This window comes from Halichoerus grypus, chromosome 6 (assembly GCF_964656455.1).
Source record: "Halichoerus grypus chromosome 6, mHalGry1.hap1.1, whole genome shotgun sequence".
NCBI lineage: Eukaryota > Metazoa > Chordata > Mammalia > Carnivora > Phocidae > Halichoerus > Halichoerus grypus.
In genome coordinates this window covers 26,213,222-26,235,753 of record NC_135717.1, presented here as the reverse complement: position 1 = coordinate 26,235,753, position 22,532 = coordinate 26,213,222, and the positions used below count along the sequence as shown (strand labels likewise).

At 44.2% G+C, this 22,532-nt stretch overlaps 1 protein-coding gene and 1 pseudogene across 1 annotated transcript in view; both read right to left on the bottom strand.

The window, feature by feature from the left end:
* The window catches only part of TMC7 (transmembrane channel like 7), a 49,077-nt gene that overhangs the window by 10,596 nt on the left and 15,949 nt on the right, over positions 1 to 22,532 (bottom strand). The window contains exons 3-13 of the mRNA XM_036098964.2: positions 22,370 to 22,518; positions 19,161 to 19,328; positions 17,312 to 17,394; positions 12,721 to 12,866; positions 11,037 to 11,184; positions 9,621 to 9,794; positions 7,478 to 7,635; positions 5,787 to 5,904; positions 5,372 to 5,469; positions 2,914 to 3,100; positions 179 to 309 (exon numbers count right to left, since the gene is read on the bottom strand). Coding sequence (XP_035954857.1) covers positions 179 to 309; positions 2,914 to 3,100; positions 5,372 to 5,469; positions 5,787 to 5,904; positions 7,478 to 7,635; positions 9,621 to 9,794; positions 11,037 to 11,184; positions 12,721 to 12,866; positions 17,312 to 17,394; positions 19,161 to 19,328; positions 22,370 to 22,518 — 1,560 coding nt within the window. The remainder of the gene's footprint in view (positions 1 to 178; positions 310 to 2,913; positions 3,101 to 5,371; positions 5,470 to 5,786; positions 5,905 to 7,477; positions 7,636 to 9,620; positions 9,795 to 11,036; positions 11,185 to 12,720; positions 12,867 to 17,311; positions 17,395 to 19,160; positions 19,329 to 22,369; positions 22,519 to 22,532) is intronic.
* On the bottom strand, positions 11,904 to 12,029 carry LOC118540003 (U2 spliceosomal RNA; annotated as a pseudogene).

The following is a 22,532-nucleotide window of genomic DNA, read 5'->3' as shown; positions in this document are numbered from 1 at the left end:
GCATCCAGAGAGAGATTCTAAAACAAAGGTGGGCCTGGCCAAACCAGGAGTGACTTACTGGCTTCTGCAGGTGGAACCCCATGAGGAAAGCCAATAAAGAATGCAAGGGACCCTTGAATAGAAAAGAGGGACATGCCAAGAAGCAAGCAAATGTTCTAGAAAACAAAGTCATATTTACCGTGCCATGCTGATTGTCAGAGGTATTATGGCCAAACACAGCCCAATCAACAACACCAACAGGAAGAAGAAATTAGAATTGGATGCTCTGAACTGCCTTGGGGAGGGTCTGCAGGTATAAAGAAGACTCATCTAAAGGGAGAGAAAGAATGAGAAAAAAGTAAGAGTCTAGCTCCCTTGAAGATCAACGAGCACATTTATGCATTCCAGTGGGAATGTAAACTGGTATGACTTTTCCAGAGGGTAGTCAGCAATCTAGATCAAAATGAAACATGATTAATCCAGGCCCCAACCCTGGGGAAATTCATCCCGATGAGAAAATAGAATACAGGGGCCAAAATACATAGATATGGACGTTTACTGCTGCAGGTGCTGGTATCTGGGAATAACTGGAAGCAACCTAAATAGCAATCAACAGGGGCTGCGCGAAGGTTCAAGTGCATCTGCACAGCGCAATACCCGGGAGCCCTTAGAGAGAGTGAGAGAGCGCTACGTCCCACATGGCACTGTGAAATATGCCCTATGATCTCATTTATGTTTTTTAAAAAGTATTCTTTTTTTTTTTTTTTTTTTTTTTAAAGTATTCTTTATAGGAGTTTAAATATGTATTAAGTGGATCTATGCTAACAAGGAATGAGTTAAGAGAGATTTTGTTTGAATTTTTTATAAGCATATTTATTTTTCCTCTGTACTAAAACCAAGTATTTCTGGGGCACCTGGATGGCTCAGTCAGTGAAGCATCTGCCTTCAGCTCAGGCTGTGATCTTGGGGTCCTGGGACTGAGCCCCGTGTCGGGTTCCCTGCTCAGCAGGGAGTCTGCTTCTCCCTCTGCCCCTCCTCCTGCTCTCTCTCTCTCTCTCAAATAAATAAAATCTTTAAAAATATAAAAATAAAAAATAAAAACAAATATTTCTATCGAGGCAAAAAAGACTTGTGGAAATATCAAGTGGAAAGGGGGTGAGGGGTCTAGTAACAGGCATACAATTTCTCCTTAATATTTTTAAAAACTACATTACTGGGAGGGGGCCTCAGGCTGTTCTGACTGCCGCAGTAGCTGGAAAATCTTGTGAGGTGAACAGCAATGAGTGCTAGGGCCCCCTGGTGTCCTGTTTGGGGGTGGCTGGCTGGTCAGGCCTGTGGTGTCAGAACTCAGCCCAGTGCCCATGACCTATTCCGTTACCCCCACATATCTTTGCTAGACTACATACCAGGAAGGCACTGGGTGACCAATATTTTCTGGAAAAGGAAAAATTTCTTCTAGGTTTTCTCACATCCATCTCTCCTTTGGTGCCTTCGACCAACTCAAGTTTCCACATGAAAGCACCAGAACATTCTTCAAAGGCCGAAAAACATCTGGGTCGGAAGTATGGCCCAATCCAAGGCCCTGCTTACCGAAGGATTAAATAGCTTAGGTCCTGGAGTGAAGTAAATCTGGAGTCACTTATAAGCTCTGTGACCTTGGGCCACTTACTTAACCTCTCTGAACTTCAGCTTCCTGATTCACAAAATACGGTTAACATCAGTACCTACTTCAAAAGATGTGTGTGAGCATTCCATGATAACCTGTGTAAAGTGTTCAGCAGAGTGGAGGCACGTGGTATTCTTACAACCGTCATTACTGTCATTATTATTAATACTTTTATTATTATTATTACTTCCATTTCTAAATCCTCAGGGCTTGGCATAATAGGTAATTAGTAAGCGTGGGCCCTGTTAACAGAGAGTACCTCCAGAAGAAGGGATGGAAGTTACTATATGCATATCTGTATAGAGTTTATAGTTTTCTAAAAAAGATTTACTTATTTATTTTGAGAGAGAGCGAGAGAGCACGTGGGCGGTGGGGAGGGGCAGAGGGAGAGAGAATCTCAAGTAGGCTCTGCACTGAACGCGGAGCCGGGTGTGGGGCTCGATATCGTGACCCTGAGGTCACAACCTGAGCCAAAACCAAGAGTCAGACCCTCAACCGACTGTGCCACCCAGGCGCCCCTGTATACAGTTTAATAGTGAGCATATATTGCCTCTATAATAATAATAATAAAAACAAAGCAGCTCAGTTAATAAGCCCAGATCAGTTAGTCATCCACAGGCCCACTCTACCCAATAAGCACTTAGTTCAGGCACAGTGCTCAGGGACTGTGAGCCACTGGAAGAGCTACACAAATACTTTTGAGACCTGAAAATAAATACATTGGCTCCAACATCCAAACGGAAAAGTAACCGAACTTCAATTAACAGACGTCTTGTGAAACATCACCAAAATGTGCCACCGCCAAGTGATGGCTCAACTGCGGCTCCCCTCTTGGACAGTGACTTACAGAAACATTTCAATCACAGGAGCAAAAAAAAAGTCTTGACAAAACTCTCAAAATTATAAAGATGTGGAAATCCATTCAAAGTCTTTTTTCCAGAATAAAAATATACACCAAATAAGGGATGTAATTTTTTTTAAAGGTTCTGTATTTGTCAGAGAGAGAGAGCATAAGCAGGGGGAGCAGCGGCAGAGGGAGAAACAGGCTCCCCGCTGAGCAAGGAGTCTGATGCAGGACTTGATCCCAGGACCCTGGGACATGACCTGAGCCGAAGGCAGACGCTTAACCGACTGAACCACCCAGGTGTCCCAAAGGATGTAATTTTGATTCGTGGGATGTGTGTGGGCTGCAGACACATGACCTGCCCAATGCCTTGTGAGGTCAAGAATGGTCCAGAATATCAGCCCCCTACCCCCGCTCTCCTTACCTCTTTCACATAAAAGATGATAATGAATTTCAAGGTTGCAATTGCAGGGAGAAGAGGTGAGAAAAACGCTCCAATCCAGCAAATGGTTTGCCCATAGACGATCCCCAGAACGTTATCAGGAATGGCAAATTCCTGCTGTCCCCAGCACTGAATCAGCTTCCAAGAGGAACAGTAGGTCACCAGGAGCCTGGAAACAAAGGGGACAATTTCTCACCTGGACTGCCAGTGCCTGCCAAGGCCACAGAACCACGTCCACCAAATCAGGGCTGTTGCCACACACATTTCTCCTGGAAACTGGTTAGTCACATGTCTAGAAGATGCAGAAAGCAGTGAACTCTGGAATCATTAAGACCAGAGTCTGAATCTCAGATCTACAGCTTAGCAGCCAAATAAGGTTAGACGACGTTTGTTTTCCTCATCTGGAATGTGGGGGAATTATAACAACCTACTTCACCAGGTTGTGGTGACAATGAATGACACAGACAGTCTCTGTGCTCTTGCTTGCCACTAAGCCCAAAAAGTAATGTGCATTCACACAGAAAATGGCTTATGAGAACCCTACTGCCTAGCATACCACTTCCTGGAATCCTACACGCTTCTTGCAGAAACCCTAGGACCAGGGGCTTGAGATTAACACACACAGCTGCTCACTGTAGATTGTCTCATATTAGCAAAAACACTGGAGACAACCTAAATGCCCATCAGTAGGGGCTACAATGACAAATTATAGGGCATGGACTTATATCATACAGTCCTTAAAATAAATGAGGAAAATACATGTGTCCTGATATGGAAAGTTGTTCATGATATTTTGTGTGTCCAAGGAAGGGGGGAAGAAAAGGCAAGCAAGCTGCAGACCAATGTGGATGTACTGTGATCCTATTTATAGGGAGAAAAAGAACACTCCTAGCAAGACTGTGTGTTTATTTGCATAGGTGGTTCTGTAAATGTGTTTTTATTTGTAAGGACTGCCGGATCTACCCCAAAGTGTTAACAATGGCCACCTCTGAAAAATGAGGTGGGAATGGGGAGCTAGGGGGACGGTAACAAAAGAGAAGTCTCACTATTCTCTAGGCCTCTGTTTTTATTTCTGTATTCTAAATATTTAACGTTTTTTAATAAGTACACACTCATGTCATATTTGTATAGGTTTTTAAAAGGAGAATTTCGAGGCACCAGTCAGTTAAGCATCTGACTCTTGATTTTGGCTCAGATCATGATCTCAGGGTTGTGAGATTGAGCCCCATGTCAGGCTCTGTGCTGGGTGCAGAGCCTGCTTAAGATTCTCTCTCTCCCTCTGCCCCTCCCCTAACCCCCACCCCCCACTCTCTCGTTCTCTCTCTCTAAAAAAAAATAAAAAATAAATAAATAAATAAAAACAGAGTTGCCTGGGTGGCACAGTCAGTAAAGTGTCTGACTCTCCGTTTCTGCCCAGGTCATGATCTCAGGGTCCTGAGATCAAGCCCCACATTCAGCTCTGAGCTCAGTGGGAAGTCTGCTTGAGATTCTCTTCCTCTACCTCTGCCCCTCCCCTGCTTGTGTGCTCACACGCTCTCTCTCTAAAATAAATAAATTTTGGGGGCACCTGGATGGCTCAGTTGGTTAAGCGACTGCCTTCGGCTCAGGTCATGATCCTGGAGTCTCAGGATCGAGTCCCGCATCAGGCTCCCTCCTCAGTGGGGAGTCTGCCTCTCCCTCTGACCTTACCCCTTCTCATGCACTCTATCTCTCTCACTCTCTCTCTCTCAAATAAATAAATAAAATCTTTAAAATAAATAAATAAATAAAATAAATAAAATTTTAAAAATAAATAGATAAATAAAAATAAAAGGATAGTTTCTTTTTTAAAGTTTATTTTTAAGGGCTTACTGGACTACTGATATGCCTGGATAATTTGTACAGCTGGGTAAAAACGTGGTTAAGTAAACAGTTTCACCTAAGGCTCAAGGAAATGCCAATAATAATAATGCAATGACAATGTGGTAATGATAATCATGATAGCGACAGATAATATTTTGTTGAGTGCTCAGTACTTTTATCTGCATTTTCTCACGTCATCCTCAAACTGTGCTGTGAAGTGGCTACGGCTACCATCCCCATTTCACAGGTGGGAAAACAGGCACAGAGCTTATTGCCCAAGGTCACATGACCAGCAAGTGGCAGTGTTGGGGTGTGAACCTGGAAGGTCTCCCCTTGATAGTAGCTGTGCTAATGGTCAGAAGCCATCTCCATGGAAACTTCATGGAAAGCAGCACCATTTTGGTTCATGCTGTCTTTCAAGGGGGCACCTAATGGACTATGGGGTCAATGGCCCAGAGCCAGCTCAAAGTCACTGGATGGTTGTCAGTGATGTGTGTCAGCACTTTATGAAGAGCAGCTGTGATGGAAGCCTCCACTGGGGATATGGAAGGGACTGGGAGGGGTAGGCGGAAATCAGAGGGGTATCCCTCACACTTACTTTCTGGGAAAATCCACAAAAAGCGTCACAGCCAAGATGATGATGAGGTCAAAGATCATCAGCTTGTACATTTCCTGCCCAACTTGGGTCTCCCAGCACTGAAACCAAAGAGATCGAGAGAAAATGAGGCGCAACTTGGGGCAGAGAAAGCCAGGTTCTCACACTCCTTCCAATGCCCCGTCCACCCGCAGATCCTGCTGTCTCCGGAGGCCATCAGCGGACGCTCCGTGGAGCTCCAGCACAGACTCTGGTTTCCAAGCCTACAGAAGGGTCTGCTGTGTGACTCGGCTACACAGCAGGAAAGCGCATCAACTGGGATTCAAACCCATAGCTTTGAGGGCCGTTCTCTTGATGTTGAGCCTGTCACCCCACAATGACCTCCCCCTGCAAGATGCCCCCATCCCTGCAGGCTCACCGGGTAGAGTTTCTGGTTGTAGCCACAGAGCTCACAGGAGTAGTTATCACAGGATGTAATCTTGGAACCCAGGGTGAACACCAGCACGCAGATGGTAGCCAGCCGCATGAAGACACACCTGCGGGGGGGAAGAGTGAGGAGAGGGGGTGGGAAGAGGGGGCCTCAGGGCAGGCCGGCTCCTTGGAACTGAGGCTAGAGAGCAGAAAAGCTCCAAAGCAAACCCACAAATAATTAGAGAGTTTCTCTTTGGGATTCTAAGAATGTTCTAGAAATGGACAGCAGCGCTGGTGGCACAGCACTGGGAATGTACTTAATGCCACAGAATTGTACACTTAAAAATGTCTAGGGGCGCCTGGGCGGCCCCAAATATTTTTTTAAATGTCTAACCTGAGCGGTACAGTCAGGGGAGTATGTGACCCTTGATCTCAAGGTTGTGAGTTCTAGTCCCACATTGGGTGTAGAGATCACTTAAAAATAAAATCTTTCAGGGGCACCTGGGTGGCTCAGTCGTTGAGCGTCTGCCTTCGGCTCAGATCATGATCCCAGGGTCCTGGGATCGAGCCCCACATCGGGCTCCCTGCTCAGCGGGAAGCCTGCTTCTCCCTCTCCCACTCCCCCTGCTTGTGTTCCCTCTCTTGCTGTGTCTCTCTCTGTCAAATAAATAAATAAAATCTTAAAAAAAAAAAAAAAAAAAGATTTGCTTAAAATAATCCAGCAAAAGTGTGTTGGGGGGACAGATGAAACAAGATTAGCAAACTGTTGGTAATGATCAAAACTAAGTGATGGGCATATGGAGGTTTATTACACCTTTCGTTTCTGTTTGAAATTTTCCAAAATAAAAAGTTTAAAAAAAAGTGCAAATACCATCTGAGGCATGAAACGCTCTATATCACACAGTCCCCACCTGGTCCTCTTCAACTTACTTGTGTTCACTCCCCAGACCCTGCTTTACAGCTGTCCTTTCTTTCTTTCTCTTTTCTCTTTCTTTCTTTTTTAAGAAACTGAGTATTTATTTAGAATGAGAAGAGATATTACAACAAATTATAAGCAGTCAGCTGTAACACACACAAGTCAGTGACCTGGCCCCACTTTCTTGGCACTCATTATCCCGGCAGATGCCCCAGGCTCCTGGCGTAAGTGCTTGTAACTCTCCTCTCCTCTCCTCCCAAGGCCCATGCACAGGGGTAGCGAGGTGGGAGCAGGGGGAATTGATGCCTCTGGGAGCCAGTTACTTTTATGAAGTACAGGATGGACACCTTGGTGGGTGGGAACCCACTAAGATATATCCCACCCAAATACCCAGTTGTCCGGTAGGGCCGAGCCCCAGCTGCCAACAGCCCCAAGAAGAAACCCTTTATCAACAGCCTTCCCTTCACTCTCTCATTTCCTCATTCCCTTGCTGGTATACACTTGTCATTTCTAACATCTTCCGAGCAATCCCAGGGCCGCACCTTATGCCCTCAGCTGTGGACGTGCTAATACATGAACCAAAAATATTAATACCACTGAGTACATGCTTAAGTCAAAGAGATTTCACTGCATAAGCAAACTCTGATTCATTCATGTGGGCTGTCTGAAGGTTGTCGAGGATTCTTGGCTCAACAGGAAAAGGTGCCACAATTGATTAGCAATGTCTGCCATGGGCAGGAAAGTGGGCAAGTGGTGACCTGCTTGGCATGTCTAGGCATTACCTAAGTATTGTCAGCCGGATCTCAAAGCCTGGGGAATAATCCTCATAGTGGATGATCTTGGCAAAGATCATTGGGGTGATAAAATTGGCCAGCGTAATCACAATAGAAGGCAGGTACAATATCAAAAGGTTCTCTCCAAAAACCATCTTGTCAATTTCCTATGAAGATATCAAAGGGAAGTTACATCACAAATGAATTGACCTTGAAAGAACTTAACTATACATATGTCAAGTCATTATACTGTACACCTTATATGTTATATGTCAATTATATCTCAATAAAGCTGGAAAAAAAACTCAACTATACATATTTAGATAAACAAACAACACAAAACATATATGTCATTCAACATGGCCTCTAAACACAAGCCATTTCTGGGGCGCCTGGGTGGCTCAGTCGCTTATCTGACTCTTGATTTTGGCTTAAGTCATGATCTCAGGGTCATGAGATCGAGCCCCATGTCTGGCTACGTGCTGAGCATGGAGCCTGCTTGGGATTCTCTCTCTCCCTCTCTCTCTGTCCCTCACTCTCTCTCTAAAAAAATTTAAAAAATAAAAATAAACAGGGCGCCTGGGTGGCTCAGATGGTTAAGCGTCTGCCTTCAGCTCAGGTCATGATCCCAGGGTCCTGGGATCAAGTCCCACATCGGGCTCCTGGCTCAGCAGGGAGTCTGCTTCTCCCTCTCCTTCTGCCTCTCCCACTGCTCATGCTCTCCTCTCTCTCTGTATCTCTGTGTCTCAAATGAATAAATAAAATCTTTAAAAAAAAAAAAAATAAATAAAATAAAAATAAAAATAAACATAAGCCATTTCCTTCCTTGGATGTTCAAATAGAGGTATCATGCTCTAGTACCACAGAAAGAAAAATTAGCTCTAGTGGATTAATTAAGGTCAAGTTTAAAAAAAAAAAATCCAGGGCGCCTGGGTGGCTCAGTTGGTTAAGCGACTGCCTTCGGCTCAGGTCATGATCCTGGAGACCCTGGATCGAGTCCCGCATCGGGCTCCCTGCTTGGCAGGGAGCCTGCTTCTCCCTCTGACCCTCCCCCCTCTCATGTGCTCTCTCTCTCTCATTCTCTCTGTCTCAAATAAATAAATAAAATCTTTAAAAAAAATAAAAAAATAAAAAATAAAATAAAAAAAAAAATAAAAAAAAAAATAAAAAAAAAATCCATGTAGTCTGTATCTGTGGGCAATTTAAAGTATTTTCAAGGCCATAGTAGTTATTGATTTGGACTAGCCATTCTCTCCTTTCAGAGTAATAAACTATTTGGCCACATATACGGCTATCTGGGATAAAACTATTATTTCCTGGCCTCCCTTATAGTGAGGTACAGCTATCTGACTAAATTCTGGCTAAAGGGATGTGAGAAGATGTTTTAAGTGCAAGCACTTAAAAGGTCTTGTCCTTGAAGAAAAGGGTATACCTTCCCATCCCCTTCACCTCCTTCCCATTGGTTAGAATGTGGACACGCTGAACTATCTTGTACCATATAGGAGAAGGCGTACCCTAAGGATGGCAGAGTCACAAGACGGAAGGAACCTGGATCCCCCCCCCCCCCCAATGATAGATTTCATGAATCAAAGCCACCAGACCAATGTACATTTTTAAAACCACTGCTATTTTAGGTAAACTGGAGCCCCAGCTAGTAAGTAGTGGAGTTGAGGATTAAATCTAGGTAGGTAAACCTGAATTTGAATATTATGGATTCTAGGAGGAATTCCAAACACTCTTTTTGGATGCTCCTGTATTTTTATTAAAAGTAGAAATTGGGGGCTCCTGGTTGGCTCAGTTGGTTAAGGGTCTGCCTTCGGCTCAGGTCGTGATCCCAGGGTCCTGGGATTGAGCCCCGCATCGGGCTCCCTGCTCAGCAGGGAGCCTGCTTCTCCCTCTCCCCCCTGCTCATGCTCTCTCTCTCTTGCTATCTCTCTCTCTCTCAAATAAATAAATAAATAAATAAAATCTTTAAAAAAAGATAGAAATTGGTCACCTCTGATTTTCAGTTCTCTGTCATAGCAGTCAAACTGATATCCTTATGTATAAAACAGAAATGATGACGGTCTCTATGTCGGAGGCTTGTAATGCACTTGGCATACCTAATGTCCAGCCAGAGTAAAAGTTAAGCTGGCTTTCACAGAGTACTTACTTTTTTCATGTGCTCTTGTGAGAATATTGTCGCTCTGTAGATTGCATAAAAGCACGCGGCTAAAACGGCCAGAACAATACAGTTCAAAAACAGTCTCAGAGAGTAAATCCGTATCGTCTCTTCTGATGTTCTTTCTGCTATCTTCTGCCGTATTCTTTCTTCCTCCAGATCTGCCTGAGGGCCAAAGAAAACTCATCTGTGAGCATGGGGTGAAGGGATATTCAGGGGTGGAACCTGTGATTCATCCTCATACCCCATCCATCCATCTTTAAGACCTTCCTTAAATAAAAAAAATGATCTCCGTGTAGATATCTTCCCAGACCAAGCCCAACTAGCTTTCATGTCTACTAAGGGTCTAAGTCAAGATAGAACCTCCTAAGACTGCAGTTAGGGACGCCTGAGTGGCTCAGTCAGTTAAGAGTCTGCCTTCAGCTCAGGTCATGATCCCAGGGTCCTGGGATCAAGCCCTGCATTGGGCTCCCTGCTCAGCAGGGAGTCTGCTTTTCCTTCTCCCTTGGCTGCTCCCCCTCACCCATGCTCTGTCTTTCAAGTAAATAAAATCTTTAAAAAAAAAAAAACTGCAGTTAGACTTCACAATAACTGTGAAAACAGAAGCATAACCTATCCATGGCATTACTTAGATGTAGTATGTGTCATTCCTTTAGACAAAGAATACATTTGGTTTGAGCCCTTCCATCTCACTTTATTATGCTTTTGTTATGATCGTCTCCTCCTTTTTTGGGTGGGTTTGTTCAATCTACTGTTTGTTCCTCTTTCTCCCCTTATGAATCTGGAAATTCTCTTGTACTTTTTCCTATTCTCTCCACTCCACCTTATCATCATAGTATCCCCTCCTAGTTCTAGTTTCTCCTGGTATAAGTGATGCATGACAGGTTCTCATCAGGTGGAAAAATAACAGTATAAGGTGGGGGGGAAGGAGGGAAGACACCATTCCCTTCCACCCACCCTCGTGTGCCCACCTCCCACCCATCCCCAGTCCACCAACTCCATGCTTCGGTGAAGGTGATCAACCCCAGGAGGCAGCTCTCCGTGGAAAGTTCTTTCTTTTTTTTAAGATTTTATTTATTTATTTGACAGAGAGAGACACAGCGAGAGAGGGAACACAAGCAGGGGGAGTGGGAGAGGGAGAAGCAGGCTTCCCGCTGAGCAGGGAGCCCGATGCGGGGCTCGATCCCAGGACGCTGGGATCATGACCTGAGCCGAAGGCAGACGTTTAACCGACTGAGCCACCCAGGCGCCCCCTCTGTGGAAAGTTCTTGAAGACGACACGGGAAACTTGCTAAGCACTAGAGACCTGGCCACACCCAGCTCCTCTGCAAGCTGCAGCCCCCCGGCTTTCCAAGGCACGACTTGGCTGGCAAGGAACCCGCCAAGAGAAAACCCAGCAGCACTCACTCGGAGCTCGTACCGCAGGCTGCTGTGCTTCAGGTCCGCCATGCCGCGGTTGGTGATGCAGAAGTCCCAGCCGGCAAAGATCTTGTTGCAGTAACTCTGGAAGTGCTCCTCGCTCCGGATCAGGTTGATTTTGAACCCTTCCACTGACCTGGCCCCAAAACACGATGACCCTTCTTAGAAGAACAACAAAATACAGGCCCGTGGATTGGCTTTGTTGACAATATAAAAAAATTATACATGGCTGCATTTTCCACTCGTTTTGACAGGGACAAGTCTGGACCATGCTACATATGCGTGGCAGCTAACCAGGCAGCTCATGGTGGAAAATCATTTCCTTTCATCTATCCAAGGGCTTTTCTCATAGCTGGAATAAAATCCAAACTCTTTAGCACAGCCTAGAGAGCCTGCACTACGCCATATTTCCTCCCATACGGCCATGCTGCTGGGATGACCATGGCTTTTTTCCCCGTTCTATAAACTCACAAACTTCTCTGGCCTCAGGTTGTACTTACAGGTCCGCTCTACCCATTCCTCAGTCAATTCTTCCCCTGCCTCTTCTCATGGATGCTTCTTTCCCATCATTCAGGCGTCAGGTCAAATATCCCTTCCAAAGATTCCTCACCACCCCTTCTAAAGTTGTGACCCCTCACTTCAGGTTAGTCTATTTTCTTCACAGCATTGAATCTAATCTGCAGTCATTATGTGTTTACTGCCTATAGCCCCTTATCCTGACTACATTTTAAATTCCTTGAGGGCAGGTACACAGGCTTTCTTGCCACGTTTATCTGGAATGCCTGGACTGTAATATGACCACGATCCAGCTGATGGATAAATGAATAAATGACTTAAATAGTAAAATAACCAAATATTTAGTGAGCACCTGTTCAGGTCAGATGCCATGCTGTTGCACACTTTGTAATTTTAATTCATTTAACTAACTAAATTTAAATAAAAATTTTACACTTGATCTTAGCCAAAAGGCCGAGAAGCGATTAAAATTTAAATAAAAAATTTAAAATTTAATTAATACTCCTTGCTATTCATTTCTTGGGAATTGGCATCTCCCACTGAACCGCCTGTCTACCATGGAAAATACGAGGTTCTCGTATGATCTTGACCTACTGGCTGTAGTTGAAGGGTCAGAGTTGGGAACCTGAATGAAGAGCCAACACGTCTCTTCAAAAGGATTTCTGAACCTGTGACCTTGGGAGTCTACATAAGGAAGCTGCCACCAGGAGAATCACCAGGGATGAAGGAGCCCTTGCTTTTGGTGGTTTGGAAGACATACCCATATCCTTATCCTTCCTGTAATTTGGAGTTTCCTCCCTTCCTTGGTTCTCTCAATTCCCCTTTACTCTAGTTAGTCAGAGTTGGGTTTCTGCCACTTACAACCCAATAGAGACCTGATTAGCAACCACACCAGATCAAAGAGGTCACATTACAGCCCTGACAAATGTGTGTAATAATGATTTGGCTGTGGTTCCAGCTCCCAAATCTTGCCTCCGTTACTTCCAGGTCTCCTTGGCCTACAACGTACTCACAAACTTTTCTTCCCATATACCTGTTATGGGACTCTGGACTCTGCTCATCATTTGGGCAATGGCTCCCAGAGTCCACAGACCACCAATAAACCCCAGCCAGCAAGGGTAATTCAAAAAGAATGCGATGATCTGATAAATTTTACCTTTTCACTATCCAAAGAAGGCTCAGGGCCAGGTAGGCAATTGTGCTTAACAAATAAGCCAGGGGCAGATCATAGGTGAAGTTCGGAAATTTTACTCCATCAATGGTGTAATGTCCATAAAAGAGGCAGGTCTCCTCCAAGAAACCCTGAAACAAAGCCAAAGGCATGAGGTCAGACTGGTTACGTTCACTGCAGGGAACCAGAAGACCAGTCTCTGCCTCAAGGAACCCACATTCCAGTGTCATAAGGAGTGCTCAGCTAGTGTCTGGGGAACAAAGCATGGATAAAACCTGAGCATTAAAAATACAGAAGTGTGGGGGCGCCTGGGTGGCTCAGTCGTTAAGCATCTGCCTTCGGCTCAGGTCATGATCCCAGGGTCCTGGGATCGAGCCCCGCATCGGACTCCCTGCTCAGCGGGAAGCCTGCTTCTCCCTCTCCCACTCCCCCTGCTTGTGTTCCCTCTCTTGCTGTGTCTCTCTCTGTCAAATAAATAAAATCTTAAAAAAAAAAAAAAAATACAGAGGTGTGTGATCCAAAAATGAAATTAAGAAAACAATTCTGTGTGCAACAACAGCAGAAAGGGTAACATACTTAGGAATAGATTTAACATATGAAGTGTAAATCTTACATTCTTAAGACTAGAAAACATTGTTTAAGAAATTAAAGATCTAGGGGTTAAGCATCAGACTCTCGATTTCAGCTCAGGTCATGATCTCAGGGTGGTGAGATCGAGCCCCTACGTTGGGCTCCGCGCTCAGCACAGAATCTGAGATTCTCTCTCTCCCTCTCCCTTTGCCCCCCTCCCTGCTTATGCGCTCACTTTCTCTCTCAATAAAAAAATAAATAAAATCTTAAAAAAAAAAAGAAGATACACAATGGTCAATAAGCATATGAAAAGATAGATGCTCAACACCATGTTACTCATTAGAGAAATGCAAATCAAAACCACAAAGAGATCCCACTTCACACAAACTAGAGTGGCTATAATCAAAAAGTCGGGGTAAATACCAAGTATTGACAAGAATGTGGAGACATCAGAACCCTCATACATTGCAGGTGAGAATGTAAAACGATGCAGCCGCTTTGGAAAAGTTGGGCAATTCCTCAAAAAGTTACACACAGGGTCACCATTTGACCTAGGGATTCCACTCCTAGGTATATACCCCGAAGAATTAAAAAGATCTGTCCCCAACAAAAACTCACACATGAATGTCCATAGCAGCATTATTCATAATAGCCAAAATGTGTAAACCACCCAAATGTCCACCGTGAATGGATAAACAAAATGTAATATATCTGCACAATGAAATCTTATTTGACCAGAACAAGGAATGAAAGACTGGTAAGATGCCACAACATGGATGAACCTTAAAAACATGCTAAGTCGGGGCACCTGGGTGGCTCAGTCAGTTAAGCGTCTGCCTTCGGCTCAGGTCATGATCCCAGGGTCCTGGGATCGAGTCCCATGTCGGGCTCCCTGCTCAGCGGGGAGCCTGCTTCTCCCTCTGCTTGCCACTGTCGCTCTCACTCTCAAATAAATAAAATATTAAAAAAAAACAAAACATGCTAAGGGAAAGAAGCCAGAGACAAAAGACCATGTATTATAGGATGCCGTGTATATGAAATGTCAGGAATAAGCATTTTGTAGACAGAAAGTAGATTAATGGTTGCTTAGCACCAGTTAGGATTGGTAGGGGTTATGGAAAAGGTACAGCATTTCTTTTTAAGGCGATGAAATTGTTCTAAGATTGACTAGCGATGACAGAACTTACCTGTGAATACAGTAAAAAAACACTGAATTCTATACTTTAAATGGGTGAATTGTATGCTGTGTGAATTATATCTCAATAAAGCTGTTACCAAAACCAAACCGAACCAAAAAAACCCAAAGGTGCCCCATGTGAAAATATAGCACAGAAAAGTTCCTGACTACTTAGGGAGGGAATAATTGAATACCTCACATGTCTCCTTGGATAGCGGGAAAATTCTAGGAGAGTGGGAAGACAGTACATACAGAAAGCAGAAATAGTATGTATCGTATACGTAGTACACAGATGTTCCGTATAGCATTGTTTATAAAGGGGGAATATGGAAGCAACAGGGGACTGGCTAGACCATGAAAAACCCATACAAAATATGAAGCAAGACCATACGAAGAAAGTACACGAGAAAGGTGGAGAAGGCTATGAGCCAGCATTAAAGGTTTGGTGGCCTCTGGGGAAAGGTAATTTCACTTTTCACTCTATAAATTCTGTATTTTTTATGATAACCATATATGCTTATACTGAGTATTAAAGTAAATTTTTTATTAGAAGAAAAATGTAGAAACAGAAGACTCCACCTTTAATTCTCCTGAAGGCTGGGCACACTGGCCATAAACACTTGCCCAACTACACGAAACCAGTTTTTATTGCCCCAGGTTGGTATCAGGGCTGTCATCAATATCTCCCTCAAGATAATTAAATATTATAGGGCAAAGATCCAGTGGGCCTGGAAAATAATCTTTCTGATTTGATCATGAGCCCACCTGTTTTCAGCAAAGACAAGCCAGTGTTTAAAGATTCATTCAGAGGCGCCTGGGTGGCTCAGTCGTTAAGTGTCTGCCTTCGGCTTGGGTCATGATCCCAGGGTCCTGGGATCAAGCCCCGCATCGGGCTCCCTGCTCCGCGGGAAGCCTGCTTCTCCCTCTCCCACTCCCCCTGCTTCTGTTCCCTCTCTCGCTGTCTCTTTCTCTGTCAAATAAAGAAATCTTTAAAAAAAAAGATTCATTCATTTGAGAGAGAGAGAGAGCAGGTGGGAGGGGCAGAGGGAGAGAGAGAAGCAGGCTTCCCGCTGAGCAGGGAGCCTGATGCAGGACTCGATTCCATGACCCCGGGATCATAACCTGAGCCAAAGGCAGACCCTTAACCGAATGAGCCACCCAGGTGCCCTGACAAGCTAGTGTTTAATCTCTCTGGCTATTCTCCTTTCATCACATATAGTCTACTGAACATTTATGATCAAGTGCATCTAAGTGTCCCACAATTTTTCCTATAAGGAGGTTATGGTATGTAGAGATCCACAAAGAGAAACTTCTCTTGTGGGATGTCATCTACAGAAATGGGGCTAACAGCAGTTATGGGAATCTGATCCCACTTTTCTTTCACTAGTGACCTTGGGTTAGTCACTGAATTTCTTTCCTACTCGTATGTTTTATATAGCTTCCGTTTCTTCTTTTGCATGGTGGACATTTTAATACCCACCTGGCAGTCCCTCTCAATTGCTCTGAGGAAAACATAAGCTCAGAGATGTAAAAACCACTTTTTCAAAATCAAATGCAGTGGACAAATTCAAAGCTTTGTACGTTTGGAAAAGCAAAAGCTCAATGACATGGCATTTTAAGGCCAGCAACTTTCAGAAAGATTTCTTTAGGGGCACCTGGTGGTTAAGCATCTGCCTTCGGCTCAGGTCATGATCCCAGGGTCCTGGGATCGAGCCCCACGTCAGGCTCCCTCCTCGGCGGGAAGCCTGCTTCTCCCTCTCCCTCTGCCTGCCGCTCCCCCTGCTTATGCTCTCTCTGTCAAATAAATAAAATCTAAAAAAAAAAAAGATTTTAAAAATATATTTGTATTTTTTAAACATCTAAAGGAGTGCTTCTTTTTTTTTTTCTTTTTCTTAAATAGGCTCCATACCCCACATGGGCTCAAACTCCCGACCCTGAGATCAAGAGTCACATGCCCCACCCACCGAGCCCAGCCAGGCACCCACCCAAAGGAGTGGTTCTTAACCAGGGGCAATTCTGTCCCCCAGGAAACATGTGGCAATGTCTGGAGACATTTTTGATTGTCACAACTATGGCTGCTATGGGCATCTAGAGGGCAGAGGCCAGGGATGCTGCTAAACTTCCTACAGCATGGGGCACCTGGGTGGCTCAGTTGTTAGGCGTCTGCCTTCGGCTCAGGTCATGATCCCAGGGTCCTGGGATCGAGTCCTGCATCAGGCTCCCTGCTCGGCGAGGAGCCTGCTTCTCCTTCTCCCACTCCCCGTTTGTGTTCCTGCTCTCGCTGTGTCTCTCTCTGTCAAATAAATAAATAAAATCTTTAAAAAAACAACAACAGACTTTGGATTTCGGGGAATGTATATGGACGTGTACAAATGTGGTGTGCACACACACATATGAGCACATATCTGTATGATGCATGTCTTTGTGTGTGATTTCTGGGAGGAAGAGCCATGGCTTTCAGCCGGGTGGTCTGGGGCCCCGACATGTAAGGTTTTACAATGTCTGAGAAATTAAATAAATTCTCTCTGGGTTTATTTCCACTGAAACTTCTTTCTTTGGGGGAACTCAGTATTTTGTTGCAAGTCAGTACAAAGGGGGCAGGGACTAAGGAATGGCCAGTGGCTGAAGCCTGTTTCCTATATGTTCTAGCAGCGGGTGGGTGAACATTATCCTTGCTGATGAGGTCACTGCAAATCCTGTTCCTTTTACTAGTATTTGTGTCAACTCTTGTGCCTGGCTCTCACCACAGACATTCAGGAGCCTGATCTTTAAATTAACCTATTTTCAGCCTATCGAGGGTCCAAATGTGGAATTATGTTAAATACTTACAGTGCCAGAGAGCAAGTCTATGACATAACTATAAAAGTAAATGAGTCCAGAGCTACTTATTGGATATACTGTGCATTGGACATCTGTAAAAAACAAAAACAAGAACATCAGTGGAAAAGTTTTACAGTCGCTACAACTTGTCTATTGTAATTTGTGTATATAGGCATGCACATGTATATACATTTAGAGATGTCACATCTAATTATGTATGGACGTTGTGAATTTGTGGTTTTCTATTTGCAGTGCAAACCCCAATAGAGCAAGTACAGCAGCATTTTCTCCTCTCGCTATTCTCCCTACACATCTATTGATATATGTCTTTTTCTATATATTTTGTATGTGCGTCTACTTACAGTGCACATTTTCTGTCTGTATGGGTATTTTGTGGTTTGGGGTTCATGTTTGCACATGTTTTGGAAGATGTGATTGATAGAACTGTGATTCCACTGTAAGTACGACCAATTTTAAAAGATCTCTACATGTGTATAAATAAAGACGCAGCTTCATTAAGACAACTTATATATTTACATAGGCATAAATAACCAAGAAATCATTTGAATACCAATTTTAATGACACTACCTTATCCTTGAACAGCTAATTCACTTTCCCTGTATCAGTGAGCTATTGCTGCGTAACAAAGAACCACAAAGTCTCAGTGACTGAACATACCAAACGTTTATTTTCTCATTCATGGAGCTGCAATTTGAGTTCATTGAGCTGATTTAGGCTGAGCTAGGGTGGATCCCACGCTTCCAGCTGGGCTCAGGTCTGCACCATATGACTTCATTCTGGGACCCGGGCTGAGGCAATGGTTATCTGGTGATGCTCTTCTCATGGGCAAGCCAATCACACAAGCCATTTCAAGCTAATACTCCATTGGACAAAACCAGCCACACGGCGAAGTGCAATACCAATGGGGCAGAAAGTATCCTCTGCCCACAGTGGGAGGCCCTACAAGTCACAATTACAGGGGAGTGACAAATCGAGAAAAATAACCCAATCTACCACCCCTACTCTGGGCCTTAGTTTCCTATGTTCCTTTGCTAAAGAAGGGAGTTGAACCAGTTTCTCCAAGACCAATTCCAGTTCTGCCATTTTATAATTCTCACATAAGTCAGGCTCTGACTCAGCTCGCCTACTTCTGGCCCCTAGCACAGAGCTTGGTACCTAGAAGGGAATCAATAAATGTTTGTAGAGTGACAGAAACTCTCCCTGTTTGACAACGCAGGATGCCCAAAAGATGGGACCTATGTTGTTGAGAATTATGGCACTTGCCATAATGTCTGGCACATGACTGGTGGAGGCCAGTTTATCTCATTATCAGAGATAAACGTCTCAAAGTAAAGTTACTGGAGTTGGAGTAGGTGATATCATATGTGCTAAATTATCCACTTTCTTAGCCCACAGTGCTCCTCCCAAATGCCTTGCTGAAATCAGGAGGGGCCAAGTGACTTGCTGTGGGTAATGAGATGTGGCAGAAATGAAAGGTGTCATTCCAGGCAGGAGTTTTAGGAGCCAGTATGTTTGCACTGGCTCTTTTTCTTTTGGACGTAGTGACCATCAGTGGTCCAGAGAGAGGCTGCTCCATCAGCCTGGGCTCCAGAGTGAAGACAATATGGGACAAAGCCACCACCAAACAGTGATGGACATGTACTAGGAGTGAGAAAGAACCTTTTGTGGTTATTAGGTGCTAAGAGTTACCGGGTCATTTGTTTCTGCAGCATAACTGAGCCCATCCTGATGCAAGCACCCGCAACTTAGAATACAAAGATTTCCAGAGAAGGAAGCACTGTAGATAGGTACAGAGTGACAAGAACATTCTCACAGCAAACCAGGCCTTAGACTCACCCGTGTCTTTGGACGGAAGGAGCACAAAAGTGCTGTTGGTGATGTTGTACTTAGTGAGCAAGACTGGGAGCAAAACCAGCATAAAGATGATCAGAAATATCACCAAATTCAGCAACACCAGAAACCGCAAGAAGGAGAAATAGGACTGAATCCCAGTGCCAAATTTCCCTGGAAAAAAGAAATCCAGACATCAGTGACCAAGAGTATTGACCTACACATGCGTTATCCACAGTAGATCCAATCAACCAGAAAGCTGAAGTTGGAGTGATCTTGGTGGGGGAAGGAGGAAGAAATATTTTGTTTTTCTACTGTTGGCTTTAGGGTTCTCCTTTCTAAATCTACACTCGACCTTGAATTAACTACTTGACAATGGTGTGAGGCAGGACTCAATATTCATCTTTCCTTATATGAATATCGAATTGACTCAGTACCATTTACTGAAAAGACTACCCTTTCCCCACTGAATTGCAGCAGTGCTTTTGTAACTGAGCCCAAATGTATGAATCTATTCCTGAATTCTCACAAGCCACGTTCTGAACAAAACCTCCAGAAAGGCCACCACTAAATGAGAAAGGAAGCTGGGGCATGGTGGCTGAACCCCTGGGCTTGGAAGCTTGACGGCCTGGATCAAATCCTTCAAATCCTGGGTCTGCTTCATCCTAGCTGAGGGTACTTGGGGAAAGTATTTTAACCTCTCTGAGCCATGCAAATGATACCTATATGAAATGTTCTTATGAGGATTAACTAAGCCAATATGAGGAAAATGTTTAACACAATGCCCCGCTCACAGTAAAAGCTCAATCGGGGGGCGTCTGGGTGGCTCAGTCGTTAAGCATCTGCCTTCAGCTCAGGTCATGATCCCAGGGTCCTGGGATCGAGCCCTACATCGGGCTCTCTGCTCCGTGGGGAGCCTGCTTCTCCCTCTCCCACTCCCATTACTTGTGTTCCCTCTCTCGCTGTGTCTCTCTCTGTCAAATAAATAAACAAAATCTTTAAAAAAAAAAAAAAGCTCAATCGGGGTTAGCTTTTATTATTTGGCTCCAAACACGATGCTGTGCTCAGATCTCAGAAAAAGTACAACTAGATGGTTAAGTTTTAAGTGAGCCTATGAAGTCCCTTGTGATTGCATTTACATTCCCCCAATAAAACAACAATTTAAAAAGGTATTTCGTTGAATAAGTTATCAAGAGTATTTTATAGTTTTTTTTTAATAAAGATTTTATTTATTTATTTATTTGAGTGAGAGAGAGTGTGCGCATGAGTGGCGGGGAGGGACAGAGGGAGAGGGAGAAGCAGACTCCCTGCTGAGCAGGGAGCCAATGCGGGACTTGATTCCAGGACCCTGAGATCATGACCTGAGCCGAAGGCAGACGCTTAACTGGCTGAGCCACCCAGGTGGCCCGAGTATTTTATAGGTCTTAAAATAGTAATAATGACAGCATTTCTTCCATTCACCCTGCCACATTCCCTGCAAACTTGACAAAATCCCCACTTTAGCAGATTTGAGGAGTTGTTTGTAAATAGTTTTTACTTTATGATAGAAACTATGTCATCCTAAGAGGTATTTCCCCCCAGCTCTGCTATGTCATCCAAATGTTCCAATGTTTTTTCCTAATTTTATATTTTGGCACAACTTCCAGTTTCTATATACTCGCTATGGACTGAATTGTATCCTCCGCTCCCCACCCCCCGCCCCAAATTCACATGCTGAAGCACTAACCCCTAATGTGATGGTATTTTGAGGTGGGGCCTTTGGGAGGTGATTAGGTTTAGATGAGGTCGTAAGAGTGGGTCCCCATGATGGGATTAGTGGCCTTACAAGAAGAGGCATCAGAACTCGAGCCCTCTCTCTCTCTCTTTCTCCCTCTTTCCCCAAGAGTGCACAAAGTTGAGGTCATGTAAAGACACAGTGAGAAGGCAGCCTGGTCTTGAACTTCCAGTCTCCAGAGTATAAGAAAATAAATTTTGGGACACCTGAGTGGCTCAGTCAGTTAAGTGTCTGCCTTCGGTTCAGGTCATGTTCCCAGGGTCCTGGAATCAAGCCCCACATTGCGGGAGGAGATCCCCACTCAGCGGGGGGGTCTTGCTTCTTCCTCTCCCTCTCCCCTTCCCCCACTCATGTTCTCTCTCACTATCTCTCTCTCTCTCAAATAAATAAAATCTTAAAAAAAAAGAAAAGAAAAGAAATTTCTGTTGTTGAGGCCACCCTGTCTATGGTATTTTGTTATAGCAGCCGGAGCTGACTAACCATACTGCAACCCAATTCTTACCAATATGGAAAAGTAGGGATCTTCAGTATTTTCAGGGCCATGGGCACCTTTGGCAGTCTGGTGAAGCCTAATGAACCCCATCTCAGAATAACATTTTAAATGCACCAAATAGGGGCGCCTGGGGGGCTCAGTTGTTAGGCGTCTGCCTTTGGCTCAGGTCATGATCCCAGAGTCCTGGGATCCAGCCCCGCATCGGGCTCCCTGCTCGGCCAGGAGGCCTGCTTCTCCCTCTCCCACACTCCCTGCTTGTGTTCCCTCTCTCGCTGTCTCTCTCTGTCAAATAAATAAATAAAATCTTTAATAAATAAATAAATAAATGAATGCACCAAATATTATATGTTAACTAACTAGAATTTAAATAAAAAATTTGGAAAAAATAAATGGAATCATATATTTTGCATATATATGATAAATAAAATAAAATAAAATAATAAATGCACCAAATACAGGGGCACCTGGCTGGCTCAGCATGGGACTCCTGATCTCAGGGTTGTAAGTTCAAGCCCCATGTTGGGTGTAGAGATTACTTAAAAAATAAAATCTTAAAAATAAAAAAAATAAATGCACCAAATACAAATGGACATACGGTTATAATACTAAAAACCAAATCTGTGCTAGAGTAATACATGAGCTTCTTCATTAGGACATTAAATAACAAGACCTAGTGGCCGATCTTACAGATTCCCTGCTGCAATTTCAAAGTAGTGATGAGCACAAGTGATATTCCAAGATAATACAACTGGAAGGAATAGGAAAATATCTGATTTTCCTGGGGACGAAGACACAGGTTCTGCTAATCCTAACTGGTGCCATTGCTCCCATTCATGGTGGAAGGAAGTGCTAAATTTCATCTACAGCTTAGAGGAAACGAAGCTGTACGTTGCCCCAGGCACAGAAGTCTTCCCCAGAGAAGCATGTGCAGAGTGGGGGGAATGGTACCTTCTATGCTGCGAATGTCCTCCCGCCACAGCTCCAAGTGGGTGGTCATCTCACGAGCCTTCCCTATGAACCTCTTCCAAGACTTGCTGCTATACCGCTTCCACTGGTCCCACTCGGATAAATACTTCATTTGGGTCTCCTGAATGTTCCTGCATTAAAAAAC